This window comes from Acartia tonsa, chromosome 7 (assembly GCF_053477335.1).
Source record: "Acartia tonsa isolate MP-2025a chromosome 7, ASM5347733v1, whole genome shotgun sequence".
In the NCBI taxonomy this organism is placed as follows: Eukaryota; Metazoa; Arthropoda; class Copepoda; order Calanoida; family Acartiidae; genus Acartia; species Acartia tonsa.
In genome coordinates this window covers 13,886,985-13,913,723 of record NC_137266.1, presented here as the reverse complement: position 1 = coordinate 13,913,723, position 26,739 = coordinate 13,886,985, and the positions used below count along the sequence as shown (strand labels likewise).

Genomic DNA, 26,739 nt, shown 5'->3' with positions numbered 1-26,739 from the left:
TTAGTCTACACAGTTATATGATGCTTGGGTATTTTATATGTTCTAAATGCTATTCATCATGACAGGGAAGGAGGGGACATTGGGCTGTTAAATACACTGGTCCCCAAAGGTTTTTGGGACTTTAATTAAATTTTGAATGTTTTGTTCATTTAGTTGAGTGTTCAACCGTTTTAACCACTAATTGTAATCTACAAAAGGGATAATTTTGTGTATCATAATTGGGGATATAAATCAATTCATCGCCCATTGATCTATTTCATTTTCTCAATAATTTCGGCATTCATGTTTGTTTTGTTTTTTTTTAGTTTGGCTGCGCTTCTTATGGACAAAATTGCACTTGTTGCTATCTTTTCTCTCCCTCTCTCCTTTCCTTTCTTTCTCTTTGCCCTTTCTTCTTTCTTCCCCTTTCTCTCCGCAAAAATGGATTTTGTAGATTTATTCCTGTTCTGCTCGTGTGTGCAATTTTATTCTTGGCAGGTACGGGGGTGGGGGGAAGATGGGATCAAGAATAATTATGGAGTAGCTGCGCTACTAAGAATAGCAAATGTCCATAAGTAAAGTAGCAATGATAAATTTTTACAAAGATCTTTTCAATATTTTAATATTTTCAATTACATTTTAAAGTACCTATTTCATATTTTATTTAACTACCTAAACCTTTCAACCATTCAAAAAAGTGCTATGATAAATTTCCAAATTTGATTTTATAAATGCTTATTAACAGGAATTTTAAAAATCCTATTGAATGTTTTCTTAAATATTTTTGCATAATATTTATGTTCGACATTTAGGAAATACACGAAATAAAGATATCCTTATGAATAAATAAAATATACAACCTGAGGATTTTATAGGGATTTAAGTTTTTTCTTTTGAATTCTAGAATCGAAGCTTTTATATAAAAAATTATATTTATATCAGACAGAAGGACAGTAACCTTGCAATAATTAAGTATACAGTTTCTAAATGGCACCTTTTTACGCAGTATCTCTGCAAGTAATTGCTGCTTTTTTTCTCCTTTCTCTATATGTACATAAATTATAATCACTATAAATCAAAATAAATGAAAACGCTTACAGTAGAGATATATAAAACACTGAGTAAAAATTACATATATTACTGAATATTTATTTAGCAAATTTTTATTTTTACTGTACTTTAGTATACTGTTGATTCCTTAATGTTCATTTCTTATCATATTTTCTTTAATAGGCATAGTTATTATTTTTTGTTGTCTCTTTAATTAGCAGATAAACCTAAAATTCTGAGTGTATTTTTAATGCAGGAAAAAGATTTTTTTTGTGCATATTCATGTAGAGATAATTAATTCATTGGCTTAAAGTAGAACATTTAACCTTTACCCCAACAGAGATACTAAAGTGTCTGCCACCCCCCCCCCCCAAAAAAAAAGACGAAAATTTATCTTCCCCCAAGCAGGTAGGGAGAGGACAATGGGCTGTTTATTGCACTATTCGCCAAAGTTTTACATTAATATCTTAATCGTAGGCTTAACAATTTCGGTTACTTTTATTGAGATATAATTGGTTTTTTCATTAAGTTAAGTGTCCAAATGTTTCAACCACTAATTGTAATCTGCAGAAGGGGATGATTTTGTGTATCTTTATTGAGGATATACATCAATTTATCGGCCATTGTCTTATCTCATTAGACCCCTGCTTGCCAACAAAGGCTCTTTACATATTTGTGGTAAACTTGGTTGTATATTTAATATTTTTTTTTCTTAAAAATAATTTTGAGCTACACAAGACAGAACCTTCATTTTGGGTGTAGGGAAAATTTCATTTTTTGTAGGTACATGGACATTTTAAATTTATTTATCCCTCTATGAGCTCTCTAAATATATACGGCATCTATTAACCTAAACTAACTTGCGCCGCCCGCAAAAGTACAATTGATGTGGGGACCGGCTAATAAAACTTTTAAATAGTACAGCTACTCAATTTTACAGTTTATCTGTGATCTTAAAGGATACGTAGGTAATTCTTATGTACATCCCCAGTGATGATAAACAAAATTATTGAAATCAGAAAGTTTACTTAACTAATAGCTTGAAACCAAGCAATCAAAATAAAAAAACACCCAAAGTTTTTGAGCCAACGAATAAGATAACACGGGGTTAAAATGTTGGTTACAAGTCATTTGCAGTCCCCATCCTTCCTTTCGTTTAGTAAACATTATTCTAGTCACATGATATAAGTTTCGGTATTTTCTTGATTTTTTTCTCGAATCAATCAATAATATTTAAACTCTCAGGAGGTGGCATGGGACGCCACCCGCCTAATGGAACGGGCGCAGACATGCCCTACAAATCCTTGGGATCTGTTTTCAACCCCAAAGAATCGCCGCCAGGCGGCGGTACCAGCAGCAGAACTCTAAAAGAGTCGCCAAACGGCAGAGAACAAAAGAAAAAGCTAGCTTGCAACACATCCATGAATCCCCCGCCGCCGGCGGTAAATTCATCCATAAATGCTTCGTTAAACGGCGGATCGCGGTCCATCCAGAGCATGACCGCCGAACGGTCAATGTCGGTGTCGCAGCAGGATCGGTATGTGGCGGGAATGCGGACGCCCCACCGGTCTGTCGGCTACGGTGGCGGCGGACAGCCCAGCAGAGGTCCAAACAGGTAAACATTTTGATTAACATTTCTCAGCAATAATAAATTAAAAATATGAAAAACGCTAAGATAACTACCTCCGACCCCCCTCCTCCCTTTAACAAGCAAATTGTTTTCTTGGCTGTGTTAATATTCCCGACACCATTGGTTGATTTTCAAAGACACAATTGAGAGTTGGCACAATGTCATTGGGATATGGAAATAAAGTTATTTGACCCCTTCCTCTCTAGTGTTTTACTCTAGTAGAAAAAAAAATCTATTGGTAACTATTAGACAAACGTACAAACCTTACTTATTGAAATAGCATAATTCTTATTTTTTCTATCTAAAAATTGTCCCTGCTTTAAGATGTTTGAAAAAAGATGTTGTTTATTTTGTGTGACAGCTAATTAAAATTTACTCTTATTGGCAACATAATAAAGACATTCGAGTACTTTGCTTCTCAAGTTGTTTAGAAGCGAAGCTACTCCATAAAATTTTGTCTGTACGTTAGTGTGTTTATATTGGCAAGTTAACAAAGACCTTCGAGTACTTTGCTTCTTGATTGTTTAATACAGAAGCTACTCTATATAAATTTGTCTGTACGTCAGTATGTTTATATTGGTATGTTAACAAAGACATTCGAGTACTTTGTATCTCAAGTTGTTAAGTAGCGAAGCTACTCCATAAAATTTTGTCTGTACGTTAGTGTGTTTATATTGGCATGTTAACAAAGACTTCGAGTACTTTGCTTCTTAATTGTTTAATACCGAAGCTACTCTATATATATTTGTCTGTCCGTCAGTTTGTTTACATTGGCAAGTTAACTAATGTATCAAGTATTTTGCCTCTGAAGTTAATTTATAGCAAAGCTACTCTATAATCCCCTGAGACAAAATAAATAATAAATAATGTTTTTAACAATATCTTAGCTTTTAGTTCTGTTAGATATATAAAGGGTGAGCAAAAAAAATGCGTACCTTTTTGAAATTGAAATTGCGCGGCTTGTGTTAATAGTAGAAAAACGTTATGCATACCATTAGAACCGCTATGAAGTCTATTTTTTGGAAATATAAGAACGATTCATCTGCTTTGTATAGTTGGGGAGCTACGTGTTAAAATGTCCCAACTGGCTTAAAACTTGACTTGCGAGTAAATCATTAAAGATTAAAGTAAAGGGTATGCAAATTAAAATACGTACATTTTTAAAATTCTAGTTGCTCAGCTTGTGTTAATAGTAGAAAAACGTTATGCATACCATTAGAACCGCTATGAAGTCTATTTTTTGGAAATATAAAAACGATTCCTGTGCTACGTATAATTTATGAGCTATGTGGTAGAATGTCCCCACTGAATTAAAACTTGACTTGCGAGTAAATCATTAAAGATGAAATTTTTCCACTTTTCTCACATTTATCAATACAGCTCCTAAACTAAAAATAGCACAAAAATCGTACTTATATTTCCAAAAAATAGAGCTTATGACGGTTCTAACAATATACATAGCATTTTTCTACTATTCACACAAGCCGAGCAGTTTGAGTTTTAAAAATGTCCGCATTTTTGCACACACTTTTTTTTTATCTTTAATGATTTACTCTCAAGTCAAGTTTTAAGTCAGTTGGGACATTCTTCTACGTAGCTCCTAAATTATAAGTTGCACAGTAATGGTTTTTATATTTCCAAAAAATAGACTTCATAGCGGTTCTAACGATATGCATAACGTTTTTCTACTATTAACACAAGCCGCGCAATCTCAACTTTAAAAAGGTACATATTTTTTGTATGCTTTAATCTTTAATGATTTACTCGCAAGTCAAGTTTTAAGCCAGTTGGGACATTTTACCACATAGCTCCTAAACTATACGTAGCACAGGAATCGTTTTCATATTTCCAAAAAATAGACTTCCTAACGGTTCTAACGATATGCGTAACATTTTTCTACTATTAACACAAGCCGCGCAATTTCAATTTTAAAAAGGTACGCATTTTTTTTTGCTCACCCTTTAATTATTACTAATAGCTGCTCTACTTCTGGATTTCATACATTCTTGTTTTTGTCTCGCCTTTTCAAGGAATTTCTAAGTACAAGTAAAACTATTCTAAGGATTTAATTCGGTAGACTCAAGAATGTGTAAAGTAATAGGTCTTTTAAGTACAGTAAAAACATTATTTTTGCAACGAAATTAATAGGATTAAAAATATTTTTTTAAAGATTAAGGCTATATCTACCTTCTCCTTGCAAAGATCTTTCAACTTAACGATTTTAATAGTACAAGCGCACTTAGTTTATCAAAAAACAAAGCTTGACTTCGTTGCTTACATTACATTTTTTCTTGTTAACGTTTTGTTTGATCCAAATTCACAAGATGTAGAAACAGTTTTTCGTCCAGTATTTTTTTCACGCTTTGCTCACGATATCATGACCAAATTAGCACCAATTTGCATCCAAATGAATTCATAATTTTATACCAAAACTTGTGGGACCCGTTTCAGGTTTTTTTTCAAGGAGTCATTTGGAGTATGGCTACTCTATGATTTTATTTATTGTAAGAAGCGCAGCTACTCGATATTTTTAGTATTTCGGTCTTTTGGAACGTCCGTCAGAGCAGATATGTAATTTTATGGAATAATGTGTGATTTTAATAATCAAATTACTACTTAATATACTTACTAGAAACTGCAACCCTATCTTCTAGACACATCCTAAATTAGAAAAAGAATGGATAAAAATGATCTATATACATGATCTATATAAAGCTCTTAGAAATGAAGAACTTAATCAGTTCAGTGGTTAGGGAAATCCCATCAGATAAAAAAAACCTTAATACTTTACATAACTAATTGTTAGTATGTTATAATTGTGCTACTTAATTGTCTTAGTTTTGCTATTTTAAAGTTAGTATGTTTTTCAACCTATTTTAATAACTATACACTATTCTAAGACATGAAGATATATTTTGATTTTAGCAATCATTTTCAATTAATTTTGTCTAAAAAATATTGGTATGAGACATTAGATAATAGCAAATAGGTAAAAAATATGCTAAAAACGAACCATTTAAGAAGAGTGAATTTTTCTACCATATTTGCATACAAAAGAGTGTATAGTAATCGATATATTATTTGGATGTTGCACCAGATTTATCATGTACACTCTGATAAAGTGATTCTCTCATCTAGCTAAGATAATAACACCCCCTTTAACCCATTCCTCCCATCCTAGTGGGTGAACGAGCGTACCATTAAATGAGGTCCATATTGATGACAAATATTCCTCTTGTCAATATATCCATTTGTATAGTCTAAAATGCTTGGTAGTTCGTTTTCAAATGACCTTATACATTGAATACAATTCAAATTTCTAACATACGATTCTATATAGATATACTAGCGGCCACGCCCCTAGAGGCCTCTAGTGACACTTTAAATGTTTTTGTTTGTTAAAGTCTCTACGATAATTCTTTATTTTACGATACCTCTTTATGTTACATTGAAGTCTCCCGAATACTAAAATTTTTTTTTGTCATTTCTCTTAGGAGGGGTGTGGTACCCTCCCCCAAAATAGTTATAAACCGTCCTGGGACCCATGAGAATCTACCCTGTTTAGGAGAACCCGATCGGTTCAGTGGTTAGCGAGATCCTTCGATACAGTCACACAGACACACAAACATTCTGTTACTTTAGTTTAAGGATTGGTAAACACAAGGATCTGAAGGGATAAGACAAAGGTCGATTAATTGATGTACTTTCCCCAAATTATCCGTCCTGATCAAAGTTACCTATTGGTTGAAAAGTTTATACACTGCATGTACTTGAACGAACTAATAAAAAGCAAAGTTTTTAGGCAATCGAATGAGAAATTGTATATATAAAAACTTTGGGCCCCAGTGTAATTTACAATCCAATGTCTCCTCCCTCCCTGGGTATACATCTTGAATACAATTGAATTTCGAACTTAATATTTCTAGCATACAAATACAAATAGTTAAATAGAACAGACTTTATATAAAGAAAGTATTTTTTTCGTCTGGAGCATATCTCAATTGGTTTGGCCAATTGGGTTGTTCTTTTCAGGGACGGTTGGTATATGTTTAAACTAAACATAACCTAGCAAATTTATAGTCCCTAGAGGCTAAGCACCGCATTTTGTATGTAAAAAAAAAAGAAAATGTTTCAAGGTGCTCTACTTATTTTCTTGTTGATTGAAACCAGATAAACGTAAAACAAGTGCAATTTTTGTACCATATTATTAGGTGCTGCTCCATTATTAATACAAAAAAATATAAAGGGATTTTTAGCGTTTATCCAAAATTATATAGGTATAAGGTTTGAGATTTTAAATATACTATTTTAAAAATCAATTTTGTATTAGTTGCAATATATAGGCCTTAAACTCGATACAACACATTGCTAAGACAAAGGTTATGAAATTCAAATTGCCAAAGGCTTGTCAATGTTAAAAATAAAGTTTACAATAAAAAAAACTATAAATATGAAAGAAAAATTAAGTAAAGCTAAAATTATTATCCGATTTTTTGTTGATTTGAATGGTGTTCATTATTAGAAGCAGCAGCTAGGTCTTTTTGGCAAACAAGCTTGCACGAGCTTTTTACACATATACTGCTGAGTTCTAGGCAGGGACTGGGTTTCTGAAAATAAGATTATAGCTGTTGTCACTAGGTATTGATGGACCTGGGCATTCCAATATACTATCAACTATAGAAGTTTTGGTCTTTAATTAGCTCAACCCGTGTATAGAAGATACAAAAATTTAATTGACAAAAAAATTCTTTGAAACGGTCTACTATTAATTTGCTGAGTTTCATTTTAACATTACATTTACTTAACGTGTAATAAGATTCTTTTTTGCTGTTCTTGTGCAATTTCAGGACATATTTGACCTTGTTTTATATTTAGAAATATACTTATTTTCAGTTTGTTTGTCCCTGCATGAGCCATTGAGTGCAATTTTGGAGGCACACTCCAGCCATAATTGATTTATTTTATCTCATTTACATAAAATCTTGTTAGAGCTACTTCTTAGTGCCAAGCTACTCAAAAATTTCATTCCTATGCATTATGTCCTTATTTGAAATTTTTTGGGAAAGAACATTTTCTCGGCTGATTATAAAGATAACAGCATGGTTTTTAGTGAAGATTCCTAAAACCATTGGGAATGTTGTCTGCTTTTTGCATCTGATACGATAAGACTAACTAGGCTTCTACTGAAAATAATTAAGATTCCTATAACAAATAGGCATCAAAGTAACTTGTTTTCTATTCATGACCTTTGCTAATTGTGGATGTTTGCATCCTTGTTCCCTTCTATGATGAAAGTATCCTTTTTAACATGCCAAATAAAAATTATTTATGTTTTTAAGCTTTTAACTTGTTGGATGTCTAACACAAAAAAACATTGATTTTTTTTGCTTTAATCTTATTGCATCTGTTACTTGAAGGTAATCGTATTCATATTTAACCATTTAATTGAACTACAGTTACCACGAAGTTCTAATTAATGGAGCCTGATCGATCACATAGCAGCAGTAGAAACCGTTTCCAAGGTGTTTTTGTACTCTAGACGTATATGTGTCATCAATAGGGAGGTAGGATTTATGAATGAAAATTGAATGGTCTATATTTATTAGGACTTGGCACTATCATAATAGAATAAGGATTCATATCCTTATATCAACTCTATATTTAGACTAAAATTAGGATGAAAGGGATATTAGATATTTAATTTATTGATCCCGGTAAGAAAAAGGGGAATGGGCAGTTTGTGCTGTTGAAATAGATGTTCTGATGATTTGATGCTCCTTTAATATTTTTTATCATTCTTATTTTTTTTTTAAATTATTGTCATGGAAGGTTAAATACCATTTTAAAGTACTTGGTTAAACCGTATCAAAACCAACCTAGGATCTATGTCAAGATTATCTAAAATGAAGAATTCAACCAAACATTTTTTAGAAAGTGATATTTTGAGTTTAAGGCACTCAAAATACTAAAGTGTGTTACTTTTTTATATGTTTCATCAATATTTAGCCACAACTCAGTCAAAAATGCTTACAAAATAGACCTTTTTCGACCTAAGATGCTCAAATACTTCCTTTACAAGCCCCATCAATCAGTTTTGAGATATCTCCATATTTCAAGGAAAATTTACAAAAAAGGCAAAGGGATAGTTTCACGAAGTGCATTTAAAAAAAAATAGTGAACTGTAAGTTTTTTCTATTTTAAATAACGTAGTAGTGCATAATATAAAGTTATTAGTTGAAATTAAAAGATTTGACCAGGGATTTTCCTTAAAAAATGAGTTTTTCATTTTTATTTTCAACTTCGTTGCATGTTATATATGGCAAAAACTTTTTTCTCATAAATACAACTTTAGATAGCATTTACTAGTTAATAGAACTTCAAACTTTTTATACGACAAAATACACATAAGAACAAAGAATGACCAATAAAATATTTAGTATGGTACTTAGAGTAGTGATCTTTTTATATGTCTTAGTAGAATATATTAGGCATTGGATAGATATGATTGTGATAAAGAATTTTAACATTGACCTGACCAAACTTTTTTTATTTGACAATATCTAAAAAAGTTAGTGATTTGCAACATAAATTACATGAGAATGGTCTATATATATATATGTTGTATGGTTAGTTGGTATTTCCGCGTGAGATAATGTGTATATTGTAAGTAAACCGGACGGTTTTCTTTATTTTTTAAAAAGAATCTCTAGAAAACCTGTCCTATAATGAACCGGACGTTATTTTTTATGTTTTTTAAGTAACTTGTCCCAAGGGGAACCCCTGTTCAATTTTTTTATAACTCTTTTGAAATATGTGGTAAAAGATTCTCTGATATTGGTGTTTTGGCTATACATATTTGGAAAAAAATAGACCATTCTCATGTAATTTATGTGGCAAATCACTTTAACTTTTTTCGATATTGTCAAATAAAAAAAGTTTGGTCTGGTCAATGTTAAAAATTCTTTAACATATAATCATATCTATCCAATGCCTAATATATTCTACTAAGACATATAAAAGTTCACTACTCTAAGTACCTTAACTCTTTAAATACACTTCATAGAACTATCCCTTTGGGTGTTACTTTTTTATATGCTCAGATACCATAAAATCAATAAAAAAAATACTTATTTTTACTTTTCTCTCATTTTTAAAGTTTGATTCTGTTAAAGTAAATATTCTTGAAGGGATTTATGCATTGATTTTACAGAAACATAATATTGGGTGGAAATAAATGATCTTTAAAAGAATTTTTTTTGGAAAATAAGAAATTCAACCCCCATTGCCCTAGAGGACAGCTGTTGACCTCTAGTGTTCATGGTTTTGTCAAGTACATGTTAAAGAATAAAAATAGCCAAAAAAGTACATAAAAAAGTATCTTAATGTGTTAGAAAATTAAATTGTTTTACTTCAAATTTTGGGATGCTGACCTTAAAGATGCTCTTACTGGTGGTGATGGTGACCCGGAAGGCATTGAAGTACATGAGCATTATGGCAACACAACTATTGATCTATGTTCTGATTTTTAAATTTCTAGCAGCCTCCAATGAAAAAATATAACAAGAACTTTTTAAAATCACAGTATTTACATTATAAAAAAATCATTTAGGGATTTCTCTTGATTGGAGGCTGCTAGGAATATAAAAATCAAAACATAGATCAATAGTTGTGTTGCCATAATGCTCATGTACTTCAATGCCTTCCTGGTCACCATCACCACCAATAGGAGCATCTTTAAGGTCAGCATCCCCAAATTTGAAGTTAAACAATTTAATTTTCTAACACATTAAAATACTTTTATATGTACTTTTTTGGCTAATTTTTTTCTTTAACATGTATTTGACAAAACCATGAACACTAGAGGTCAGCAGCTGTCCTCTAGGGCGATGGAGGATAAATTTCTTATTTTCCAAAAAGAATACTTTTGGATACAATTTATTTCCACCCAATATTATGTTTCTGTATAAATCAATGCATAAATCCCTTCAAGAATATTTACTTTAACAGACGCAAACTTTAAAAATGAGAGAAAAGTATAAATAAGTATTTTTTTATTGATTTTATGGTATCTGAGCATATAAAAAGGTAACACCCAAATTTGCCTTTTTTGTCAATTTTCATTGAAATATGGAGATATCTCAAAACTGATTGATGAGGCTTGTAAAGGAACTATTTGAGTACTTTAGGTCGAAAAAGCTATGTTTTGTAAGCATTTTTGACTGAGTTGTGGCAAAATAATGATGAAACATATAAAAAAGTAACACACTTTATTTTGATTTGAACAAGAGAGGTTGATAATGATAAAAATATATGTGTTTAAGGATAATTTTATGAAGACAGCGTAACCCGTTAACACCCTTCGTTTTACCAGGGTTGACAAAATAAGTTTCTGTAAAACTTTTATTTTCAATTTTAGTTCTTTGTCTGTAAACTTCATTTAATTTTGAATTACTTTCGGATTAGGTAGAGAGATCTTTGACTATTAATTATATTTGTTTTAAACACGTTTTCTTATTCGTAGGCTTAAAATTTAAATTTGAACTGCTTGTTACAAACTATTTGTGAGAAAACACTTTCAAACAACCTCAATTTATAAAAGGGTAATTTTGTGCATTGTAATTGTAAGTGTCCGTAGATTTATTTTCCATTAATTTATACAATAATATTTAACCATTAAAAAAATACATTTTTCGGAAACCCTGCTTTGAAAGAAAAGTGTAGGTTTAGTACATGATAAACTAAATAGACATTTCTTTTTGTCTCAAGCAAAACATCACTTAACTCTCTCTACCCTTAGATTTAAATACTTGCAGACGAGAGGTTGGAATTTTAAATAGGAACTTGCGGCTTTGTCCCTTCTCTTGAATATTGATATTTTGTACGTTGAGTAACACTTGCTTATGTTGAAATACACATTTAAATATAAGTGGCCATAGGTAACTATAGGTATGTATATACAGACAACTACCTTGCTTCATTTTTTCAAAGACCTCTTTCGTCTGCTTCTAAATTATTTTATGCTACTTGGCTGTGTTAATATAAGCGATACCATTGGTTAATTTTCAATGACCCAATAGGAAGGTTGCACAAGACGGTTGTGATGGGGAGATACATTTATTTAACTCTTTCTCCCTCTAGTGTTTTACTCCAGGGAGTAAGGGAGGGGACAATGGGCAGTTAATTCAATTTTATAGTTGTGACCCTTTAAGGTTGAAAACCCAGATATTTCCAGATTGAACAAGTATTTGCAATATAGCAACCTTTAGTGGAAATTTTTGACTTTTTGAATTGTTTTTAATTCGAAATGCACCATCCTTAAACTGATGCTTTACTACAAGCCTTGATTCTAGAGATCAAAACCCTTGTTTACAATTCATTTCCATAATTGTTATTATCTAAACTTCGGAAAATTAAGGAAACATTTTACTTTTACAACTTCTTTTACCCAATTTTTTTTATTGTATTTATTAAAAAGCTTAGACATGAAAAAGCCTTTAAATAATCATATTACAAAACTTACTAAAACAATTACCTTCCTACAGAACTTTTAACTCAAGTTATTTCATTTAACGAAATAAAAATGAGATACCTTGCGTCAAAATTTCATACTACATAATTAAATAGTTGAGAACATAAGTACATCTTAATTTTAAAGATCTTAAGGTTTAAGTAACATATCTTAGGATAACTGGTAGCTGCGCTCCTAGCATCCAGGACAGAAAAATAAAATAACACCATCTTGAGATTTTAATGATAAACAAACCTTGAACAACTCAGGACTTCGTGAATTTTCCCTAAAATTTTGAAATTAATCGGATCATTAATTACAGAAATATTAAGCTAAAGACAAAAAAATTTTGCCTTTACATTAAATCAATAAGAAACATCTAACATGTCTAAAGTAACGAAAAGAGCTAACCGTTACGGACGTACAAATGTGCGGGACCTAATTATAGGAAGGCTTTGCTCATAATAACTAATAATCTTAATATAATTTCTTTCTACAACGCACTAATCGGAATGAATTAACATTAAACAAGAATTAGATATAACAAGGATGACAACATCCATAAAAGCGAAGCTCTGAAATGGAAGGACAAACGGACATTATCACTTGTTTAATGTCAGAACTGAATAATCAGAATGCGAATGTATAAGAGTCAAAGCAAACTTGTTAGTAAATTTGTTGAAAAACTGCTTTTTACATGATAATGATTATGAACATAGTTACATTTTTAGGACTTGATTATAGAGTTGCTTTGCTTATAATATTGTACTTTGTTGTCCTAGGAATCAGTATACCAAAAATCAGAACAATCGGATAATTAGGTCACATACAAATTTGTTGTTAAAAATGTAAAAAAAATCAACATGTTTTAAAAGGACGTAGGGATATTCTGGTAATGATTATAGAGTTGCTACGCTTTCTAACTTGTACCTAACTATTACAGGAATCACCATGCAAAATTTGAAATCGATAGGACAATTCTAACATGCCTAAATTAACGAAAAAAGCTATTTAATAAAGTAAAAAAATCAACATGTTTAAAATGGACGTACGGACATTTTGGTAATGATTATAGAGTTGCTACGCTTTCTAAATCGTACCTAACTATTACAGGAATCACCATGCAAAATTTTGAATCGGAAGGACAATTTTAACATGACTAAATTAACGAAAAAAGCTATTTAAAAAAGTTTTAAAAAATCAATATGTTTAAAATGGACGTACGGACATTTTGGTAATGATTATAGAGTTGCTACGCTTTCTAAATCGTACCTAACTACTAAAAGAATCACCATGCAAAATTTGAAATCGATAGGACAATTCTAACATGTCTAAATTAACGAAAAAAGCTATCCGTTACGGACGGACGGACGGACGTACGGACGGACCGATCCTAATTGTAGAAAAGCTTCGCTTTTAATAATTATAGAAAAGCTTCGCTTTTAAAAAATGTAATGATTCAATTTACAAAATAATTTTCAAAATCAAAATATTCTGTCTGCTTGTTATTGTTTATCTTTTTGTTGACGCGCTAGTTTGCCGCGAGATTATGCATGATTTTGCGTGACGTCATTCATAATTGGTCCCCAAGATTGGTCAGAAACTGCTAAATTCTTGCATGTTCCCTTTAAGCCAGTCCCCAAAGTCTGAGACTCCTAAAAATTGAATATTCGATCCATTGTCCCCTCCCTTACTCCCTGGTTTTACTCTAATGGTAACATTTCTTAAATGACATCATTGACAGTATCTTTGTCGACATGTATGATGTCATGGGTGTCATATATCTAATTGACATTATGTCATTGTTCTAATAACATTATGACCACATATATTTATGTTGCTAGAATAACAGCACAAAAGTTAACATATACATACTCGGTTAGATAATGTTTTGATTTTGTTTTAAATTTTCCTAATCAAGATATGACTCTTAAAATCAAAACATAAGACTTGATATTGTAAATAAATACAACATCTACGGACATGGATAAGTATAAGAATTTTTAAATAAACATACACTGCGAACCAAAAAAATAGGCAAATCCGAATTTTCAGAAAAAGCAGCTTCATTATTCATTTGGGATGATTTTACTAAAAATATAAAATGTAGATGCATCTTTTGGTTACAAGTTTCAACTCTTAATTGTTTATTAATAAAGCTGCTATTCTGAAAATTCAGATTTGCCTATTTTTTTTAGTTCGCAGTGTAGACATTTTGATCAGAAGCAGCGTATAAAATTATCTTTGTAATTGAGCTCAATGTACATGGCTGCTTATAATGTACAATTGTATTGTGACGTTCGGATAGACATGTTTAAATATACTAACCATTAAGTTACAGCGCTATAGGATTGATATAAGACAGGCTTGATTGAATTTATTTATTAGTTTTTATATTCTGTTTCCCTATCCTTGCACTGAACTCAAATCAAATCTGATTTGATACAGAATCATCTTTTTTTTATTTGGGCTTCTTCAAACAATAACAAGAACAACTATGTCTAGAAGCAACGAAGCAAGAAAGAACAAGCTTACAACAAGATATTTGATGAAATATCAAAAGTGAGGACGATAAAAAAAATTATTATTTTCGATAGATGACCAATTTTACTATCGAGTTTCAACCATAGATTTGTGTTGTACAAAATATATTTACATACAGACAGGCGTTACAGAGCTAGTTACAGAGCAGCTTCGCTCTTAATAACAATGACTCAAGCAAAAATCGCGCACAAACATGCACACACACACACACACATAAAAAACAAGTGTGCTTCGGCCTCTGTTTTGACGTTTTCAGGCAAATTTTCAGGCAATTTTTGATTAATACATCTTAGCAATCAGGCAAGATGGAGGGGGGGGGGGGGTGGCGAGTTACATGTCAGTAAAGTTGTTTGGGGGGGGGGGGGGGGCAAGGGGGTTCATAGGTCATGCAAGGATAAATTATACAATATGGTTTGAACATGCACAATACAAAGATATTCTGCATCAAACACACACAAACACACACACACACATACACACATACACACACACATACAAACAAGGATGTGTTGATTCAGAGCTAAAATTATTTAGGTTTTCATAAATTATACAATTAACACAGGGACATTTAATCATTGAATAGTTGTTCTTAATTTATGGATGAAGTTTCTTGCTAAATATTTTTAGCAAAGAATTTCTATATGAATACAAACACTTACATACGAACAAGACATTTTCAAGCAAAATTAAATATGTTTATTTCAAAAGAGCTTTTGAGGCATACACCCACATCATTAAAGAAATAAAAAATGCTATATTTTATCATTTTATATTGCAGTGTTTTAAATTGTTAATTGTTGTATTAAAATATTTCATTTGAAAAATAAGCATAGACAGATATTAATATTCATCTTCTTTATATATTTCATTACTCTTTCAATGGACCAGTTTTTGTCCTAGTCCAACTTATACATATGGATTTGACAGTCATTTTTCAATGCTGAATATCTTCAGGGAGGGAGGGGACATTGGACTGTAAATTACAGTGGTCCCCAAAGTTTTATAAACACATTTCATCATTCGTTGGATTAAAGCAATGTCTCCCCTTTTCATTCTACAAAAAGGGGTAATTTTGGTCAGTATATCATTTATCTACCATCCTTGTAATATAGGGGACCAAAATGGGCTATCTTTCTTTACTTTCTCTCCCTTATTCAATAATACATAGTGTCAGAAAAAGCCTAGAGATTTTAGTTACTCTAAAAATATCTAGGTATGTCAGGTCGCCACTATAATTTGAGTATTTAAACTAGAAAAATATCACATTATGTGATTTATTGACAATGCCTGATGTCCTATTTATTGACATTATTGTCCTAACTCTTTTTTGGAGCACCCAGTCTAAAACTTGTTTTGTTAGATGGTTGTAACTCAATCAAAAAAAGTTATGTCGTGTGTTAGATTATCTAGTCAGATAAGTTATTGGTATGTAAATATCCTATGTATAGTCTAGCATAAATAAAAAGTATTTTTGGGTAGGGTAGAAGGATTTTTAATATCTCAATTTGTGTGATATTGTTAAGCGATGTCGTAGGCAATTTTAAGGTATTTAAAAACTCTAGAAATATGCCCGAAGGCTCTGGTAAAAATCCTTTATTTTGAACTTTAAAATGGCCAAGGCATAATTGTTTTAAAATCTTTAGATATGACGCAGACCAAACTAGAGCAAACTTCTAAGATACATTTAATTCCTAAATGTACCCCATATAATACACACAAATTCTCACACACACAAACACACACACACATAAATATATATTTCTTACCCTGCCTCGACGGAACTTCTGGTGCGGCTGTATATGGATATTTTTTTAAAAATATTATGTTCAAAAAATCTTCTAAAATATTTGTAGAAATCCTTTAAATTTAAATTTATTTTAAACTTTAGTTTTACATTGACATCTGAAGAGTGCAAACATGCACGAAACAATTTGTAATGTCTCAATAAATATGTAAAATTCATATTTTGTTTGTGAGTTAACCTATTATATTATTCTCTACATTATGTATTGAGAACTCTCTGGTAACAATTTTGATACCTTCACTTTCAAGATGAAACTAGTCTCCTATTATTAAAATAGTTGAGACCTCTGATCAAAATTGAATCAACGCTCTGAAACAAAAATGATTTCCTTTAACCACTATCCTGAAGAAGAATCTGCCCACACCCCCTGACCAACTTCACGCAGCACCTGGCAAAACTGTCCCTCTCATAGATTACAAGATCAAGAAGAAGAATTTCAAGAAAGAAACATTTCTTACCCTGCCTCAACGGAACTTCTGGTGCGGCTGTATATGGATATTTTTTTAAAAATATTATGTTCAAAAAATCTTCTAAAATATTTGTAGAAATCCTTTAAATTTAAATTTATTTTAAACTTTAGTTTTACATTGACATCTGAAGAGTGCAAACATGCACGAAACAATTTGTAATGTCTCAATAAATATGTAAAATTCATATTTTGTTTGTGAGTTAACCTATTATATTATTCTCTACATTATGTATTGAGAACTCTCTGGTAACAATTTTGATACCTTCACTTTCAAGATGAAACTAGTCTCCTATTATTAAAATAGTTGAGACCTCTGATCAAAATTGAATCAACGCTCTGAAACAAAAATGATTTCCTTTAACCACTATCCTGAAGAAGAATCTGCCCACACCCCCTGACCAACTTCACGCAGCACCTGGCAAAACTGTCCCTCTCATAGATTACAAGATCAAGAAGAAGAATTTCAAGAAAGAAACATTTCTTACCCTGCCTCGACGGAACTTCTGGTGCGGCTGTATATGGATATTTTTTTAAAAATATTATGTTCAAAAAATCTTCTAAAATATTTGTAGAAATCCTTTAAATTTAAATTTATTTTAAACTTTAGTTTTACATTGACATCTGAAGAGTGCAAACATGCACGAAACAATTTGTAATGTCTCAATAAATATGTAAAATTCATATTTTGTTTGTGAGTTAACCTATTATATATATATATATATATATTTAGAGGATGAATGAATGAAAACCTGGTTAATGGAAATACGAGAAGGCCTATCCTCCCTCCCTTCCTTTGGATAGGCCTATACCCTCATACTAGCCAGGCATTCTCTCAAAGTAGGCCTAGTACACCCTTCCCTTTGGTGGGCCTCTTTTCCTTTCCCTTAGGCCTTCGAGGTTACTTCTCTCATACCCCTTTTCTGTACTAAACCTGTATTTCCCCTTTTCATGTAAATATTGCCTTATACACTATCTCTACCCCCCGCCCCCACCCTCACAGGAAAGTTTTCATTGCCAAGGCCTTAATGGATTTATTCGGGGGTGCATATGTTTCCGCATTTAATCATATATGCATAGTATTTTATATTCGCAAAAACATGAAAGTATATCAATAAGAGGAAGTATAAATTGTAGTAAAGTAAAGGAGAAGGTTCATTTGGTAATATTGCAAAAATAATAAGCGGTTCTAGTGATTTAATAATGCAATAAGTGATCGGATGTGAAGTCACACCTTTATTCATGTACATTTATATACCCTATTTTTTTGTTGTAATAAATATTAGAACTGATTAAAACTTTTCTGTACCTTTTGCTTTTGTTTTAACAATCTAAATGTTTTTGTAAGTTAGGGAATATATTTATAGTAACAGGAGGGAGGGGAGGGGACAGTAGGCTGTAAATTATACTTGTACCCAAGTTCATTATGTTCATTACTTAGTGATCTTAAATTGATTTGGTGTTGGCATTACTATAGTTTCTTAAAATCAGTGTTGCGGAGCCGGAGCTGGGAGCCATGGAGCCGCCATATTTTGCTGGAGCCGGAGCCGTAATTTACGTTAAAAAACGGCTCCGGACTAGATAAATAAAGAGATTTTTTTTTATAAATTATAATTTGGTAATTGAACTTTTAAAACTTTCAAAAGTCAAAAATAGACGTGGGAGTTTTTTCTTGATTTTAAGTCGGAGCCGGAGCCGCTATCATCACCTACGGTTCCGCGGAGCCGGAGCCGCAGCAAAATCAAACGGCTCCGCAACGCTGCTTATAATAATAATCTTTAGCTGGTAAATATTCAGGGAAAAGAACGGGTTGAAGATCTAATCAAACATTGTTGTCCCTCCCTCCCTGGATTGCTAGGGTAGCAGATATTTGCAAATTTAAATTTTACAATTTCATAATGAGATACTAACTCACAGGTGTTTAGGGGTAGGTCAGGTAAAAATTACAAGTTTATCAATTACTTCGCCAAAGAAAGTCATGTAACGGGGATCTAAATGGATAAGACAACGGCCGATAGATTGATGTACATTCCCAATGATAATACACAAAACTACCCCTTGTATAGATTACAAATGATGACTGAAACTTTTGGACACTTAATGAACCAACCAACCAAAATCCTCACTGGATTTTTAAACTTATAAAATAAAGTAGCTCGAATTAAATCTGTAATTTTTATAAGATTTTATATATTGCTGCGCTACTTAAGAATTTAAATGTTTCGTTTTCCTTGTGAAAGGGGTAACTCCCCCCCCCCCCTCTTTGTTTGAAAAAAGTGATTTTCATGGTTTTTAAAATTTTTCTTCATTTCCTTTCTCTTTATTATCTTTGTCAACCTTATTTCTTTGTGCAGTTGGTGCCAGTAGCGAAGCTGATATATGATAAGGCCATGTCGTTTGTATGTACGTCTCTTCTTCAAATATATTAGACAGCGGTACTAATTTTAGACAAAGGGTTCCTTGTTTTTATGAAAGAAATGACGTAATTCTAAAAAATTGAGATTATCCTTAGTTTTTAATAATTTAATAATTATTTTAAATGATTTAAGTAGCTAATAGTCTTTCGAATATATGAAACAAACTTATGTATTTTTCATTCTATGATGTATTTTCTTTGATAATAAAGATTAATGATAATGTTAATTCATAAATAAACACTTATTAATCTTCTTATTACATAAAAGTGTTTATAGATAAGAGAAGCCTTATTTATAATTTCATCATATAAATGTTGCAATTACTTTTCTCGTATTCATTCGAATCCGGTGGATAGGAACCGGTTCTCATCCATACGAAAAAACTATGTCTATCATCGTATTATATCCAGCTTTCTACGAATATAGAAATGTACAATCAAAAGATTAAAACTAGTTTTAATCTCATAATTGTACATTCTATATCCGCGGAAAGCCGTTTATAATACGATGCGAGAAATAACTTTTAATTATCTTTTTATTATCTAATGGACAAGTTTATAAAATACTTGTAGACGCAAAATAACCAAAAATGTCGAAATTATCATATGGCCCTTTATACTTCTTATTTTTACATATAATGTTAAAAGACTCATGAATAAAAAAAGGCTCAAAGGTTAGTGTATGTTCAATTCCGCCCATGTTACACATTTATCAAATTATCAAAAATCGCATATCAAACTAGCGGCTTCGCCCCTAGCCTCTAGGGGCTTTGCCCCAAGAGGTTTGATCAAACCAATTTTTCGTATTTTAGATTTAAATTTTTTTTTAAAAAAAATTTGAGGGGGGGAATTTTTTTGGGGGGGTGGGTAGTCGAACCCACTATTTTAATTTTAGTTTAAAAAGAAATTTTTTTTTTGGGTGGGGTTGGGGGTGTCCCACCCTCCAAGAAAATAGTTATATACCTTCCCGGGACCTATGAGAAGCTACCCTGTAAAGGAGAACCCGATCGGTTCAGCGGTTAGCGAGATCCTTCGCTACAAACAGACAGACATCGTTCTACTTTGTATTGTAAATATCAATAGTGTATCGTTTTTTTAAATATTTGCATTTTTGAAACAATTGCTAAGTTTAAAAAAAAATGAAACTTGCATATGATGGAAAATGAACGGATTTTAAGACACGCCAAAAGTGGTAACTTGACAGGAAATGAGAAAGGAGAAAGTTCAAAATACATTTGCAATTTTTTTTGCATGGATCAAATGACGTTTTATGCATCTTAATTTACATGAAATGATTTTCTGTTAAAGATCAATTTAAGCAGCTTAGTCTAAAGTCTGTATGCATTTTTTTTATTATTATTTGAAGGTTAATTTCAAACTGCTATTGTCGTAACTGCACTTGAGCCAAAAATTTCAACACCTAAATTTCCCTATGTGCAAAATTTTACACAGAAAATGCGGATTTTTATGGTCCTCTTGTCCCAGTCAAGTTATAGCTCATTATTGGGACATTTCAGGCTTTAATTCTTACGTGATATTCTATAAATTAAATGTCTTTGAAACCATGTAAAGTGGTGAGGTAGCTTCTTATGCATAATTAGATACAACCATTCTTTAGGATGGGCGAAATTCTATCAATCTTTGAAGTAATTAGTTGTTTGTTTGTCTGTCAGTATTTCATAGTTTATTAAGCATCTTGGACACTTAAGGCTTCTCCATATAGGATTTGGAGGACAGAAAAATAGCTTTAAACCATCTCAATAAAAATACCATCACGGAAACTATCAATCGATTTAGTGGTTTGCGATATCTTAACGGGCAAGCAAAATAACTTACTGCTTTTTATAATAGAATATCAAAACTATTTTAATTGTAGGTATGTTCAATATAATGAAATATCAGATAATTTTCAACATAGATTTTAAAAGATTGATAGTTACTTTTTTGTCAAAATATTTTAAGCGCAGCTATGCTATGACTATGACTATCACACAAATTAGTGCGTTTAATATTTTTATGCTTTTTGAGCATTATTATAACAGAATTTGTTTTGCCTTAATCTTATTTTCATAGCTAGCCGAGGGGCCCTAGCATCTAGGGGAGGAGCCCTAGCATCTAGGGGAGGAGCCCTAGCATCTAGGGGATTTGTATTCGAAGGGGTTGAGGATGGCAGAAAAGTAGAATAAAACTATACCACGACACTTGTGAAGCATCCCTTAAAAGGAGAATTTATCAGTTATAAAAACCTTATGCTACGGACCAAAAAAACATTACTACCTACTTTATAAGAGTCTATTAAAAGGATTCAAAATGCAAGGACATATACATTTTTTTAACTATTATTTTATACATCTTAATTGGAACTGATGATCTATTTAATAGCGAAACAATTGTCTTCTATCAATAAAAAGTTAAAGAAATAACCTGTGTTTATATATATAATAATACTTTATACCTATAGTAGGATATCTTCACCACTCTTCCTTTAAAAAACTTAAAGCTCGCCCATCTCTCTCTTTTTTGTGGTTTTTCATGAGGTTTTTATAATGAATTACGGGGGGGGGGATGGGGGGATACGAACCCGGGTGGTATTATGGAGGGGGGGGGGGGGGGGCTATTTAAACTTTTATGTCAACATAGGGTTTATTATGTTATTATTTATACTGTATTTTTGTTGCCCCTGGGTTATTACATGTTACACGCTTTTTGTTGGCAATTTTGGTTTTATACGCATTATGTACACAATGGTAAAACATAATATACAGGGCGGCGGGAATTTTTTAAGTCTCCATAAAAGCAAAATTATACTATCCTATCTTAATGTATAATAAGGTAGTAAGGTTGTTTTTGTCTGACGCTTTAGATTTCAATAATCACTAAAATGATTAAGTTCTCCTTTTAAGGGAAGCTTTAGATAGGTCCCATGAAGACTGTTTCATTATTATATTTAAGTCTTATGATGGTTTTAGGCTATAATTCTGTCCTACCCTTTTATTTCACAGTCAATAAAGCTTTGTCTATCCTGTATTAAAAAAAAAGTTTTCCCTAAAATATTTTAACACCCTGTTTTATATATTTTGAATTATGAAATTTGAATTAAATTGTAGACTACTTCACTACGTTAAATATATTATACGTTACTAGCGACTGCGCCCCTAGCATTTAGAAGATCTATATTCGTAGGAGTATGTAAGTTAGAAAGATAGCCTAAAACCATCTCAAGGCTTATACGAGGCTTTCCTCTAAAGGAGAACCATATCGGTTCGTTGTTGAGCGAGATCCTTCGCTACAAACAAAAATGCTTAGTACTTTATATAATAGGATGGTACGCCCGTACATCCAAACGTTGTTATATAACATTATGCAGAAAATAGTTAGGTTAAATACTGTATAGCTACTTTTATTCAATGCCATGGACATCGTCGACATGTGTAATCTCAATGATGTCAATTGGAGTAGCATCATGTCGATTCTATGTCAGCTGAAACCACCTCAGAAAATAGACGATCCATGCAAGGATCTAAATGGAGTAAGACAATGGTCGATAAATAAATGTACATTTTCAATAATGATATAAAAAATTACCTCTTATATAGAGTTCAATTAGTGGTTGAAACGTTTGGACACTCAACTTAATGAACCAACCAATTAAAATTCAATGAAAGTCCCCGAAGAAATCTAAATTAAAGACAAATTTTTCTCTGTCGAAATATCCACGTATTATATCCTATATTTATTCGAATGGGTTGGAAAAATAGGGCTTCTATATTAAAGGGGAATCAAAAATTGAGGCAAACTTTATAACATTGATAAAAATCCAATAAAAAAGTTACAGCTCATACATTTATATTTTGACAATAAAATTCAGATTCTTGTATTCAAAGCCTCTAAAAAGCCTGTGTATGAAAAATGCAGCAGAATTACAAAGAATGATTATTTATTAATACGGTATAAAATACCCACCTACTTTTTTATCAAGAACATTTTTTCATAGGCAGTGTAGTGATATCCAAAATATTATCGACTGCGCATTGCGCATCTAACATACCGGGGTTTGTGTTCAAATGGAAAGGGAGGGGGCTGAAAAATTGCCTAAAACCATCTGAAGACTAAATAAATAGATTTTGGCCATTCTGGGATCGATGTGAAGCCTCCCTAAAAAGGAAAAACCAAATGGGTTCAGTGGTCAACGACTTCTTAACTGACAAACAAAAACCCGATCACTCTGTACAATATGAAATATAATTTTATATTATTTAATGGATTTCTTAAAAAATTGTACCTTAGTACAGTACAAGTAATATTTGTCATTTTTTCGTCCCATTTTTATTCAATCTAGTAAAATCTATTGAATTTAAATATAAAGTTCTCATTGTAAAGATACGCATTCATTGAATTATGTTTTTTCAATCCCACGTATTTTTTGGATCTAACCAGCTAAATTGTACATAAAATAAGAGGACTGTTCCATAAAAAAGTATTTAACTAAACAAATTATGCCTAATCATCCCCAAACAAGCCCTTTATTTGCACAACCTTTGTCTTGAAGGGTGTCGGAGCCGTATAATTTTGATGCGGCTCCGGCTTCAGCTCCGGCTCCGGCTCCTACCTTAATATTAATATATCAATTTTTTTTCATTATTGAATTTGATAAAATAAAATGAATAATATAAAATATTTTGCTTTTATTTGATTAAAGCTATATAAAGATAGAAGGATGTGTGTCTATTTGTTAAGTAACAATAGTTTTTCAGTTTATTATATGGAAATAGACCGTTGCCAAATTATAATATTACTTTAAAAAATCATTTTTAGCTAATCCGGAGCCGGAGCCGTTTTTAACGAAAAATACGGCTCCGGCTCCACTAAAAATGTTGCTGCTCCCGGCTCCGAAACACTGCTTGAAACCCTAACTTTTCTTGGCATTATTCCTCAACATACCAACTACTATTATTATTTGTGTTTCTCGCCTGATATAGTAGCAATGAAACCACGATTGTGTCTTGCTTTTTTATGCGGTTTGGGTAGGAATGCGAACCCATAACGCGAAAGTGGCGGCGGGTTTGAAGGAACGTCCCCGCATATTGTCGTGACGATGTAAAGAAATATCCCGCAGAGTCTAAACTAAGTCATTCGGAAATAAAAACTCAATATCAAAACCAGGGCGCGGCACCCGCTGACTTTTTTCGGGGTGCGGATAAACCATTTCAATTTGCCTGTCAAAACTAGTAGCAGTCTGTCGTCGACACTTTATTTAAATGGCTGTATAATGACATTTTATCGATATATAATTTAATTCATTTTAAACTACATTAAAATTGAAAAGGGATTAAAAGTAGCATATTAATAACAACAAAAAAATAGTAAAAAAAGCCTGTTTAGTGTATGGACAGACATAGATATCGAGAAGATGCGCTGTGATAAATGGACGTACATACTTTGTAAGTTAATTATAGCTTCTCTATAATTAAAACATTATTGTTTTGTATTTATGAAGAAAATGTGAATGAGTTTTGACAGTTTGAAACAAGTTATAAATACATTAGCAAGGGTACGCGAAACCCTTTCTTCCGATTTCAAACTTCCTGTCAACCCCCCCTATACAAATTCCCCCCTTTCTCACACTTTTTTTGTGGGAGGGAGGGAGAGTACATATTACAGAAAATAATGATAAACATATTCGTTGACTTAAAACTTTGGGGACTTTTACCAAATTTTGATTTGGTTGTAAAAACTTTTCACAAACTTTTCTATTACACCGAACAGAAGGGGCATTTTGTTGATGGTAGATGAAGGGGATGTATATGATTTATCCTCTTATCCCTTAATTCCCTGAGCAACCCCCCCCCCCTCCTCCTCCCACTATTTTCTATTTTATTGCGCCTTAACCTTTAATCTTCTAATATAAGATACTAAATTTTCTCACTTTTATCCTCCCCCCCCCCCCCCCTACCATATTCAATTAGGCTATTCTATATTTTCAATTTTTAGGACGTTTTATTATGAACTAACGGCTTCGCCTCTAGCACCTAGATGCTCTGTATTTGAAGGGCTAGAAAAATAGCTTGAAAACATCCAAGGCCTAAATCGTAAAAATAAAAAGCCTAAAACCATCACAGGACCTATTTTAAGGTTACCTAAAATAGAGAACCCAATCGGTTCAGTTGTTATTGAGATCTTAAGCTTCAGACAAAAAACCCGACTACTTTATAGAAAGGATTTAAATCATTTAAAAACAGAAAATTAACCTAACCTTTGAATCCTAATTGTAGAATATATTTGCTTCTAGAAAATAACTATAAGCAACAAAGGAAGGGGACATAGGAATGGTTCACTAGGTCCATCATTCAATTCGTTGGCAAAAAAGCTTTGGGGACTTCATAAAATCTTGATTTTTGGTTGTACATTAATTTGTCACGAAGAAAACCATTCTTTTTACGTTTTATAAACATTTGTATTCAATATGCATAGAAAATTGTAAGCTGTAGTATTGTAAAATTTCAGTTGATGCCCAAGTACAAAAAAATAACCGCTCTTTTTGGATTACTGTCATAAGCTGTAAAATGTATTGAAATTCATAAGGGGAAAAGTATAAAAAGTTTTTTTGATTTTGTTAGTAGTATTTATTCTCTATATATAGGGCATGTGTGTCTATTTTTTGACGTCCTATCGAATATGTCAGCAATACTTATAAGCTTATTCATATTTCATAATGCTTTGCTTATAGCCATAATTGTCATGCTTTATTGAAGACTAGCGGCTACGCCCCTAGAGGCCTCTAGTGGCACTTTAAATGTTTTTGTTTGTTAAAGTATCTACGATAATTCTTTATGTTACGTTGAAGTCTCCCAGATATTAAAATGTTTTTGATTTTTTTTGTCATTTCTCTTGGGAGGGTGGTGGTACCCTCCCCCAAAATAGTTATAAACCTTCCCTGGACCCATGAGAATCTACCCTGTTAAGGAGAACCCGATCGGTTCAACGGTTAGCGAGATCCTTCGGTACAGACACACAGACATCCTATTACTTTAGTATAAGGATACCCTCCCAAAAATAGTTAAAATATTCCCTGGACTAATGAGAAGTTTCACTGTAAAGTAGAACCATATCGCAACATAGACACACTTAACATAACGACATCCTGTTACTTTTAATAATTTTGAAGAACATTATTTATGACGTTATTTTTTGCACCAAAAAGTACATATATACACTTATTTCTCCGACAAAAACCTTTCAGAGAATTACACAGAGACGTCGGAGTTAAAAATGAGGGGGGTACCAGGTAGGAAATGGATGAGAAAGGGTAATAAATGATACGGGAAGGAATCTTGGGGAAGAG

The 26,739-nt window shown here is 32.0% G+C and overlaps 1 protein-coding gene across 1 annotated transcript in view; it reads left to right on the top strand.

Annotated features, from left to right (window-relative positions):
• Positions 1-2,267: 2,267 nt before the first annotated feature.
• Positions 2,268-26,739, top strand: part of LOC145324895 (uncharacterized) — a 177,670-nt gene continuing 153,198 nt past the window's right edge. Inside the window, exon 1 of the mRNA XM_080167615.1 lies at positions 2,268-2,644. Within this exon, the coding sequence (XP_080023741.1) occupies positions 2,283-2,644 (362 nt within the window). The 5' untranslated portion in view covers positions 2,268-2,282. The remainder of the gene's footprint in view (positions 2,645-26,739) is intronic.